This window comes from Palaemon carinicauda, chromosome 14 (genome assembly GCF_036898095.1).
Source record: "Palaemon carinicauda isolate YSFRI2023 chromosome 14, ASM3689809v2, whole genome shotgun sequence".
NCBI lineage: Eukaryota > Metazoa > Arthropoda > Malacostraca > Decapoda > Palaemonidae > Palaemon > Palaemon carinicauda.
The window spans coordinates 135,980,223-135,992,722 of NC_090738.1; the positions used below are offsets into that span (position 1 = coordinate 135,980,223).

The 12,500-nt window shown below is 34.6% G+C and overlaps 1 protein-coding gene across 1 annotated transcript in view; it reads left to right on the forward strand.

The window, feature by feature from the left end:
- The window catches only part of MFS3 (major facilitator superfamily transporter 3), a 27,784-nt gene that overhangs the window by 5,625 nt on the left and 9,659 nt on the right, over positions 1 to 12,500 (forward strand). Inside the window, exons 4-6 of the mRNA XM_068387439.1 lie at positions 2,770 to 2,870; positions 3,540 to 3,662; positions 9,476 to 9,553. Of these exons, the coding sequence (XP_068243540.1) occupies positions 2,770 to 2,870; positions 3,540 to 3,662; positions 9,476 to 9,553 (302 nt within the window). The remainder of the gene's footprint in view (positions 1 to 2,769; positions 2,871 to 3,539; positions 3,663 to 9,475; positions 9,554 to 12,500) is intronic.

Consider the following 12,500-nt stretch of genomic DNA (forward strand, 5'->3'; position numbering starts at 1 on the left):
TTAATTATGCATTATTCCATTCATTTCATAAAATCAAATTGATTTATTCATCATTTCATTCATCCCAAACATTCATTTCCTTCATTAATATATGTTCATTATCTCCTAATAATATTCATAATATATTCATCAACTCATCCTTGTTATATATTTCTCCATTTTTCATTCATTTAAAATGACCATAGAATTTGGCTATTCATTTTATAATTTTCATAATATATTCATCAACTCATCCTTAATATATATTTATCCATTTTTTCATTCATTTAAAAAAAGCCAAATAATTTAGTCAATTTATTTTATAATTTTCATAATATATTCATCAACTCATCCTTAATATATATTTCTCCATTTTTCATTCATTTAAAAAAAGCCAAATAATTTTGTCAATTCATTTTATGCTTTTCATAACTTATTCATTAACTCATCCTTGATATATATTTCTCCATTTTTCATTCATTTAAAAAAAGCCAAATAATTTTGTCAATTCATTTAATAATTTTCATATATTCATGAACTCATCCTTAATATATATTTCTCCATTTTTCATTCGTTTCAAATGACCAAATAATTTTGTCCATTCACTCAACCACACAATTCCATCCTCATTGTTTCACTATCTCCCTAATTCACTCATAATTCACTCATGAATTCACTCATGCACTCATTCATACCAGAGTGATACAGAAAGCCACTTGACGATTTTATTCAATCATACACTCATCATTGGCTACTTTTCATGTGGGCAATGTGATACCCTCATAGCACATAGATATGTTGAGGGTGTCCCGCTGGAGTCAAGGAGGCAAGAATAATTGTTATTATTGTTATAGTTATTTATTATTCTTTACCTTGTTGTTGTTATTTATCATTCATTACCAAACTGTCATCTTCAATTTCTTGTTAATGTTATTGATTATTATTTATCATTCTTTACCAAACTACCATCATCATTTTCTTATTATTATTATTATTTATCATTCATTACCTAACTATCATCTTCAATTTCTTGTTAATGTTATTAATTATTATTTATCATTCTTTACCAAACTACTATCATCAGTTTCTTGTTATTATTATTATTATTATTATTATTATTATTATTATTATTATTATTATTATTATTCAATTTCTTCCTCCTCAAACCCATAGTTATCCCAAACACGTGTTGACAGATGATGGTCAATTCGTACGTGTCTTAATTATCAACTCGTACACGTATCATACAAGCCAGACATGTATCTGGCATCTTGTAGACGCCCGTTGCTTGGTGCCAGGATACGAAGTCTGTCAATAAGGGAATCCTGGCACCAGTTCAAAACAGGAGTGCACCTCTCTCTCTCTCTCTCTCTCTCTCTCTCTCTCTCTCTCTCTCTCTCTCCAGTAGCCTATGTATCACTAGATTCGTGAATTCCTCTACCTCCACATGCATCATTCGATTGATGTATCCCCAAACGTATCACTCTATTGATGTATCCCTGGACTAGTGCATCACTTGACTGATGTACCCCCAAATGTATCGCATGACTGATGTATAACTCGACTGATCTATCCCCAAATGTATCATTTAATTGGTGTATCCCCAAATGTATCACTTAACTGATGTATCCCCAAATGTTTCAATTGACAGGTATATCACTTTATTGATGTATCCCCAAATTTATCACTCGACTTATGTATCCCCAAATGTATCACTCAACTTTACCACCTGACTGTTGTATCTCCAAATGTAGCACTCGACCAATGTATCCCCATATGTATCACTCTACTTATGTATTCCCAAATATATCACTCAACTGATGTATCCCCAAATGTATCTTCCAACAGATGTATCCCCAAATGTATCACTTAACCAATGTATCACTTATGCATCCCCAAATGTATCACTCGACTTATGTATTCCTAAATGCCTCACTCGACCAATACTGTATATCCCCAAATGTATCATCCAACTGATGTATCCCCAAATGTACCACTCGACTGATGTATCCCCAAATGTATCACTCGACTTATGTATCCCTAAATGTATCACCCAACTTATGTATCCACAAATGTATAACCAAACTTATGTATCCCCAAATGTATCACCAAACTTATGTATCCCCAAACTTATGTATCCCCAAATGTATCACTTGACTTATGTATCCCCAAATGTATCACTCGACTTATGTATCCCCAAATGTATCACTCGACCAATGTGTCCCCAAATGTATCATCCGACAGATGTATCTCCAAATGTATCACTCGACTTATGTATCCCTAAATGTATCATCTGACAGATGTATCCCCAAATGTATCACTCGACTGATGTATCCCCAAATGTATCACCAAACTTATGTATCCCCAAATGTATCACTCGACTTATGTATCCCCAAATGTATCTCTCGACTTATGTATCCCCAAATGTATCACATGACTTATGTATCCCCAAACGTATCACTCGACTTATGTATCCCCAAATGTGCCATCCGACAGAAGTATCCCCAAATGTTTCATCCAACCAATTTATTCCCAAATGTATCACTCGACTTATGTATCTCTAAATGTATCACCTGACAAATGTATCACTCGACTTATGTATCCCCAAATGTATCACTTGACTGATGTATCCCCAAATGTATCACCAAACTTATGTATCCCCAAATGTATCACTCGACTCATGTATCCCCAAATGTATCACTCGACTTATGTATCCCCAAATGTATCACCAAACGTATGTATCCCTAAATGTATCATTTGACTTATGTATCCCCCTTTTTCGTTCCACAGAGGGGCTCCCGGCACGATGGATCACGGCTGTCCTCGGATGCATCGGATTCATGATCGTCTACGGTCTGAAGGTCAACCTCAGCGTGGCCATCATTGCTATGGTGAGGAGAGCATAAGTGTCTTTATTCTCTTTTACTTCTTGTTTTTTTCTATTTACTTCATTCTATTTTGCTTCTTATTTTTCTATTTACTTCACTATACTTCATTCTCTTTTACTTCTTGTTTTTCAATTTCAATCTCTTTTTCTTCTTCTTGTTTTCTATTTACTTCATTCTATTTTACTTCTTATTTTTCTATCTACTTCTTTTTTACTTCGTGTTTTTCTATTTACTTCATTCTTTTTTACTTTTTGTTTTTCTTATTTCATTCTATTTTACTTCTTATTTTCTATTTACTTCTTTTTTACTTCTTGTTTTCTATTTACTTCTTTTCTACTTCTTGTTTTTCTATTTACTTTATCCTTTTTTACTTCTCGTTTTTATTTATTTCATTCTCTTTTACTTCTTCCTCTTCCTATTTTATTAACTTTTGTCTATTTCTTTCTTTCTGTTTATTCTTGTTTTCTAATTTCAATCAATTAGAATCTGTTGTTAATGAGGACTTTTAATCAATAATGAGACCTTGAACGTAATATATTAAAAAAATAATCTATGTATATCAATTAAACTTCTTGGAGAGGTAGAATATAAACTAACGAAGCAGTGGGTTAGATTTTCAGGTTATTCATTTCCTTAGTGAATTAATTATTAATTATTCATCTTTTTATACAGGTTAACCACACGGCAGTGGCTGAGATGTCCGCCCACGAAGATGGCCACCATATCCCTGAAGACGCAAATACCACCGCAGTTGAAAACCAGTGTGGAGTCGAAGAGAAAAAGGAGGAATTATTGGTGAATATAAGTTTTTTTTCACCTATATATATACTGTATATATAAACACTAGTGTACACGATCCGTCAGAAATGATGGCTAGATATTTAGATAAACACAGGCATACGTAATCCCTTCTCAGCAGGGTTTGGTTACTCCCTCTCCCCTTACCCGAGGGATTGGGAGAGATTGAGTGGTTATACGTCTGGTAATGCCGCTGAGCGTGACCGGAAAGATTATATATATATATATATATATATATATATATATATATATATATATATATATATATATATATATATATATATATATATATATATATGTGTGTGTGTGTGTGTGTGTGTGTGTGTATATATACTGTGTTCATGTATATATATATATATATATATATATATATATATATATAATATATATATATATATATATATATATATATATATATATTATGGATATGTATATATATATATATATATATATATATATATATATATATATATATATGTGTGTGTATATATATATATATATATATATATATATATATATATATATATATATATATATATATATATACACAGACACTTGCTCTTTATTATATAGGGAAGATATGTATAAATACACACACTTATATATATATATCTATTTTTACCATACTATACACATTTCTCCCTAATGGCAACACCTCAAAATAATAAACTACCCTCTCCTATACACTCGCTTGCGCGTGCGTATATATATACATTCGCGCAAACTTGCGTACATCCCTACCAATCATTCCAGCAAGCAAATAAATCCCTGACCTGCCTTCACAATCTATAAATCAAGCAATTTATCTGCTTGTAAGATATCACGTCTTTCCTCTACGCCAGTATCCCCTTAAATCAACTTCAATCAAGGATAGTACTTGCCCATGTATCATATATGTATCACAGTCACGTATCACTTAGCGGAGCCAGACGCTTGCCTGTGTTGGGAACACTTGGGGCTTTGAACTCTTTGAACACGGAATTGAACACTCAAGTGTTCAATTTCGTCTCGCGTGTGACCCGAGTCAATTGGTACAATTGTTTGGGATGGAGAGTAACTGCTTCTGGCTGTGGTACTGTATTAAGGACTTTCTATTTGACTTTAAGGGGGACTTTATTAAGGACTTTATATTCGACTTTAAGAGGGACTTTATTAAACACTTTATATTCGACTTTAAGTGGGACTTTATTAAGGACTTTCTATTTAACTTTAAAGTGGGACTTATTGATGGACTTTACAGTATATTTGACTTTAAGTGGGACTTTATTAAGGACTTTATATTCGACTTTAAGTGAACTTTGTTAAGGACTTTTTATTCGACTTTAAGAAGGACTTTATATTTAACTTTAAGTGGGACTTTATTAAGGACTTTATATGTAATTATTCTTCCCTGTTGAAGGCCGTGGGTTTATAGCATCTTGCTTTTCCAACTAGGGCTGTAGCTGAGCTAGTCATTATTCTTGCCTGTTGGTGCCCTTGGGTTTATAGCATCCTGCTTTTCCAACTAGGCTTGTAGCTTAGCCAGTAATATTGTTCCCTGTTGGAGCCCTTGGGCTTATAGCATTCTGCTTTTCCAACTAGGCTTGTAGCTTAGCCAGTAATATTTTTCCCTGTTGGAGCCCTTGGGCTTATAGCACCCTGCTTTTCCAACTAGGCTTGTAGCTTAGCCAGTAATATTTTTCCCTGTTGGAGCCCTTGGGCTTATAGCACCCTGCTTTTCCAACTAGGCTTGTAGCTTAGCCAGTAATATTTTTCCCTGTTGGAGCCCTTGGGCTTATAGCACCCTGCTTTTCCAACTAGGCTTGTAGCTTAGCCAGTAATATTTTTCCCTGTTGGAGCCCTTGGGCTTATAGCACCCTGCTTTTCCAACTAGGCTTGTAGCTTAGCCAGTAATATTTTTCCCTGTTGGAGCCCTTGGGCTTATAGCACCCTGCTTTTCCAACTAGGCTTGTAGCTTAGCCAGTAATATTTTTCCCTGTTGGAGCCCTTGGGCTTATAGCACCCTGCTTTTCCAACTAGGCTTGTAGCTTAGCCAGTAATATTTTTCCCTGTTGGAGCCCTTGGGCTTATAGCACCCTGCTTTTCCAACTAGGCTTGTAGCTTAGCTAGTAATAATTTTTCCCTGTTGGAGCCCTTGGGCTTATAGCACCCTGCTTTTCCAACTAGGCTTGTAGCTTAGCTATTAATAATAATGACAAACATCCCTATCGCTGTGTTGATATACAGAAATGAACGTAACTATGTATACCAAGCTGTTGTCGTACATATACCACTTTAACGTAATAAACACTGCCATGAATATCTACTTTGTGACGGGCCGAGAGAAGGTTGTGACTCAAAGACAGTATGAACTATGAAGGCAACTGAGTGAGTTTATTATTGAACTCCTTTATATACAAAAGCTCAAGGCAACAGGAATTTTCATGTTCAAAAAATTGACACTGTTACAGAGGAGAAAAACAGACATGTTTGTTCAGGCTCTTTTCAGTGCGAGGGAAGAGCGAAGATACAAGCATAATATATACACAAAATGAACTATGTACGATCGTGTGACACACGGTTGGTACAACTTGCTAACTTGGAAACGTTCCTCGCTGAATGCTCGTATCACTTAAAAAGTATTAATATGCAGTAATGAACGTGACGACGTATATCAAATTGCTAACCAAGTTGCTCTTTCACTCATACTACACTACCACGAATATCTACTTGCTAACTCAGCAATGTTGCTGTGTATCGTATTGAACGAGTCCATAAAAATACTAATTTTCCTCTTTCCCTCTCTGTGTTATATTGATCGCCCCCCATAGCGTTTAATGGATTTCTTTGACAGTGATGTATTGAACGCGACTGGGAGTACCTAGCCTTTGTTTCCCCTTATATCGATTTGTTGTTGTTTTTTTTCTTTTTTTCTTTTTTTTTTGCGTTCAGTAAATTCAGATGGACGATATCACTGGATGATGTCTGTGTTTCGATTTACCCACAGGATAGTTATTATTGTTATTATTATTATTATTATTATTATTATTATTATTATTAGCTGAGCTACAACCCTATTTGGAAAAGGTGGATGCTATAAGCCCAAGGTCTCCAATAGGTAAAAAGGACTACTAGCTAAGTTACAACCCTAGTTGGAAAAGCAGGATGCTATAAGCCCAAGGGCTCCAAAGGAGAAAAATTATTACTGCCTAAGCTACAACCCTATTTGGAAAAGCAGGATGCTATAAGCCCAGAGGCTCCAACAGGGAAAATAGCCCAGTGAGGAAAGGAAACGAGGAAAAATTAAAGTTTAAGAAGAGTAACAATATTAAAATAAATATTATTACTAGCTAAGCTACAACCCTAGTTTGAAAAGCAGGATGCTATAAGCCCAGGGGCTCCAACAGCGAAAATAGCCCAGTGAGAAAAGAGAACAAGGAAAAATAAAATAGTTTAAGAAGAGTAACAATATTAAAATAAATATTATTACTAGCTAAGCTACAACCCTAGTTGGAAAAGCGGGATGCTATAACCCCAGGGGCTCCAACAGGGAAAATAGCCCAGTGAGGAAAGGAAACAAGGAAAAATAAAATACTTTAAGAATAACAACATTGAAATAAATATTATTACTAGCTAAGCTACAACCCTAGTTGGAAAAGCAGGATGCTATAAGCCCAGGGACTCAAACAGAGAAAAATAGCCCAGTGAGGAAAGGAAACAAGGAAAAATAAAATATTTTAAGAACAGTAACATTAAAATGAATATTATTTTATCAATTGCTAAGCTACAATCCTATTTGGAAAAGCAGGATGCTATAAGCCCAAGGGCTCCAACAGGGAAAATAGCCCAGTGAGAAAAAGTAACAAGGAAAAAATAAAATACTTTAAGAAGAGTAACAACATTGAAATAAATGTTATTACTAGCTAAGCTTCAACCCTAGTCGGAAAAGCAGGATATTATAAGCCCAAGGGATCCAACAGGGAAAAATAATTACTTGATTTTGATACAATAAAAAGAAAATATTATTACTAGCTAAGCTTCAACCCTATTTGGAAAAGCAGGATGTTATAAGCCCAAGGTATCCAACAGGGAAAAATAATTACTAGTTTTTTATCACAATAAAAAAACTAGAAAAAAAACTAAAAAACTAAAAAAACTAAAATAAACACCAAAATTTTTATACAACAAAAAACTTAAAAACCTACAAAATCCTTCTTTTGAAGAGAACCCCAACTCTTTTACAAGACCCTAACAAGTATAAGACACCACATAACATTTAAAAAAAAAAAAAAAAAAAAAAAAAAAAAAAAAAAAAACCATAAAATAAATAAGCATTTTATAAGAAATATTCTTAAGTGCTAAATCGCTCTCAAGAAAACAAGTGCCCTTTATGCACTCAACCCCCCATAAATCTTGACACCTTTTTGGCATTATTGGCCAATGCAGGGCCAAGATGCCTCAACCCGAATTTCTATTATGGCTCTTTTTATACAAGCAACCTTCATCTGACTTTTAGAGTTCGAGAAAATAAGCTAGGGGCACAGGAGAGCTTGTGTATATTTGAATTTGTTGAATATTTATTTTAATGTTGTTACTTTTCTTAAAATGTTTTATTTTTTCCTTGTTACCTTTCTTCACTGGACTATTTTCCCTGTTGGAGCCCCTGGGCTTATAGCATCCTGCTTTTCCAACTAGGGTTGTAGCTTAGCAATTGATAATAATGATATTAATTTATTGTTGTTACTGACCTTAAAATATTTTATTTTTTCCATGTTTCCTTTCCTCACTGGGCTATTTTCCCTGTTGGAGCCCCTGGGCTTGTAGCATCCTGCTTTTCCAACTAGGGTTGTAGCTTAGCAATTGATAATAATGATATTTATTTTAATGTTGCTACTGTTCTTAAACTATTTTATTTTTTCCTTGTTACTTTTTCTCATTGGGCTATTTTCCCTCTCGGAGCCCCTGGGTTTATAGCATCCTGCTTTTCCAAATAGGGCTGTAGCTTAGCAATTGATAATAATAATATTTATTTAATGTTACTGTTCGTAAAGTATTTCATTTTTCCTTGTTACCTTTTCTCATTGGGCTATTTTTCCCTGTTTGTAGCCCTTGGGCTTTTAGCATCCTGCTTTTCCAAATAGGGTTGTAGCTTAGCAATTGATGATAATATTTATTTTAATGTTGTTAATGTTCTTAAAATATTTTATTTTTTCCATGTTACTTTTTCTCATTGGGCTATTTTCCCTGTTGTAGCCCCTGGGCTTATAGCATCCTGCTTTTCCAACTAGGGTTGTAGCTTAGCAATTAACAATAATAATAATAATAATAATAATAATAATATTAATGATAATAATAAAAGTGTATATTTGAATTTAATTATTTGCCTGCTACGCTCGTTTTTATTTATTATTACTGTTTGTGTGTATTTGAATTTATTCATTATTACTGTTAGTGTATATTTGAATTCATTTTTATTACTGTTTGTGTATATTTGAATTCATTAATTAATACCAGATTTAAAACATGAGAGACATTACATCTTTGGATGATGGTACAATTAGTAGCGCTTCTCATTTCTGATATAAAAAATACTTATTATTGATTAGAGAAGACATAGTTTCCACTGATTTCATCCTTTAATGTTGCTTCATTATTTATATATTTATCTATTCAATTATTTAATAATCTTATTGGGATAATAGAAAATAGAAAAAACTCAAGATAATTTAAATTTCTCAGTAGTATCAACTATAGGAGCCAGTCTAATCAATTTCATTTACAAGATCTAATTCCCTCCTTGTTTATATTTCTTATATTCAAATCCTTTCCAGGATGGACCGTTCGTTTGGGATGACAACGTCCAAGGAGTCATCCTGGCGTCCTACTTCTACGGATACATTTTCACTCAGGTGAGTCTCGAGGAAAAAATGCTGACTCTGTGATTTTTTCGAATCTACCCTCTGGGAGCACCTAGCAGTCGACATTTTTTGGATGGTGGGGTCTTATCTGTGGAAATCTTTAGTCTACTTCTTTGATTCTAAGTTTATACTTTTTGAACTATGTCTCCTGTCAGAACCTTTTAGTTTTTTATTCTGGAGTCTATAATTTCTGAACTCAGGAGTCTACTGTCAGAATCTTGTAGTTGCTTGATTCTGGAGTCTATACTTTCTGAACTCTAGAGTCTAATGTCAGGACCTTTTAGTTGCTTGATTCTGGAGTCTATACTTTCTGAACTCTGGAATCTACTGTCAGAACCTTTTAGTTACTTGATTCTGGAGTCTATACTTTCTGAACTCATGAGTCTTCTGTCAGAACCTTCTAGTTGTTCTTTAAAGCCTTTCAAACTAGTTGTTCTTTAAAGCCTTTCAAACTGAACCTTTGTTTACCCTTTTAATATTAAACACAAACATGTTTGAATATCTTATCCAGTGAATTGATTATCCATATATGTAAAATCATTTAAATTTCTGTCTTCAGTTGATATGGAATGAAAATATACACTGATCTATGTCACTTTTCCTTAATGTTAACTTCATCGTCTGTTCAAGAATAAAACTAACTCTCTCTCTCTCTCTCTCTCTCTCTCTCTCTCTCTCTCTCTCTCTCTCTCTCTCTCTCTCTCTCTCTCTCTCTCTCATTAAATGTGGTCTGAATTAACGCAAGCGTAAAGTGTGCTTGCTTGCATAAATGCGACATGTTGATCTGAGATTGTGCATGATAAGCACCCTTCTGTTTTGTCTATCAGGGTTTAAGGAAGTAAAATGTGTGAGAGAGAGAGAGAGAGAGAGAGAGAGAGAGAGAGAGAGAGAGGGAGAGGAGAGAGAGAGAGAGAGAGAGAGAGAGAGAGAGAGAGAGAGAGAGAGAGATAAACGACTGGGGGAAAGGGAGAATATTGAGAGAAAGCATTATAGAATCTATGGAAATATAGAGTAAATGAGGAGAGAGAGAGAGAGAGAGAGAGAGGAGAGAGAGAGAGAGAGAGAGAGAGAGAGAGAGAGAGAGAGATAAACGACTGGGGGAAAGGGAGAATATTGAGAGAAAGCATTATAGAATCTATGGAAATATAAAGAGTAAATGAGGAGAGAGAGAGAGAATAAAATCGAGAAAATTAGTGAGAGATGGAAAAAGAATTGTATAAAAAAGTAATTTCTTGGGAATAAAACCCCACTAATAGTGTGAGAGAGAGAGAGAGAGAGAGAGAGAGGAGAGAGAGAGAGAGAGAGAGAGAGAGAGAGAGAGAGAAATAGTCAAAGAGAGAGAAATAGTCAAGAAGTTTAGTGAGAGATGGAAAAAGAATTATATAAAAAAATAATTTCTTAGGAAGAACACTAGGAAGAAAACCCACTAATAATGAGAGAGAGAGAGAGAGAGAGAGAGAGAGAGAGAGAGAGAGAGCCTGGCTTTGACATTAGTGACGTCGTAAAGGACATCCAAATGACATCATGAATGTCAATGTCATAAGACGCTATGGGTTCTCCACTTCTATATTTATCTCTACCCCCCCCCCCTCCTCTCCCTAGCGGCCCCCCCTCTCTCTCTCTCTGTCCCTCTATCTCTCCCTCTCTCTCCCTCCTTATGGGAGTGGGGGAGGGAGAGACTCTACCTCATACTCTTGATCCATTTTCGATGACCTTTGAGGTTGCAACGCCATTTTCTAATATTAAATCAGGTTAGAAGTATAGTGGGTGATTAACTGCTCTCTCTCTCTCTCTCTCTCTCTCTCTCTCTCTCTCTCTCTCTCTCTCTCTCTCTCTCTCTCTCTCTCTCTCTCAAATCATCTTGTTCCATTTTCGATGACCTTTTGTGTTTGCAACGCCATTTTCTAATATTAAATCAGGTTAGTATAGTAAGTGATTAACTTCCCCCCCCCCCTCTCTCTCTCTCTCTCTCTCTCTCTCTCTCTCTCTCTCTCTCTCTCTCTCTCTCTCTCTCTCTCAAAGTTTTATGGTACACTTCCGGGTATAAAACTGGTGCTTTGACCACAGTTGGTGAGACGCCAATGTGTATGTGTGTGTGTGCATGTGTGTGTGTAAAAAACGGCTATTAATGTAGCCGGCTCTTTCCTCAAAATTTATTCTTTTTCTTCAATTTTTCTGCGGCTTATTCATGAATATTAATTTCAAACTTAAATTATATTATTTTCTTATATATTCTATTAATGAACTCTCTATTAATTTCCTGTTAATGACTTGACCCAATTTGACCTCATTCCTGATATTAATTCCGGGTTACTAACTTGATCTTATTTCTGCTTTTAATTTCTGGTTACTAACTTGACCTTATTTCTGCTATTAATTCCTGGTTACTAACGATCTTATTTCTGCTATTAATTCCTGGTTACTAACTTGACCTTATTTCTGCTATTAATTCCTGGTTACTAACTTGATCTTATTTCTGCTATTAATTCCTGGTTACTAACTTGACCTTATTTCTGCTATTAATACCTGGTTACTAACGTGACCTCATTTCTGCTATTAATTCCTGGTTACTAACTTGACCTTCTTTCTGCTATTAATACCTGGTTACTAACTTGACCTTCTTTCTGCTATTAATACCTGGTTACTAACTTGACCTTATTTCTGCTATTAATTACTGGTTACTAACTTGACTATATTTCAGCTGTTAATTCCTGGTTGCTAACTTGACGTTATTTCTGCTATTAATTCCTGGTTACTAACTTGACATTTCTGCTATTAATTCCTGGTTACTAACTTGACCTTCTTTCTGTTATTAATTCCTGGTTACTAACTTGACCTTATTTCTGCTATTAATTACTGGTTACTAACTTGACCTTATTTCTGCTTTTAATTTCTGGTTACTAACTTGACCTTATTTCTGCTATTAATTCCTGGTTGT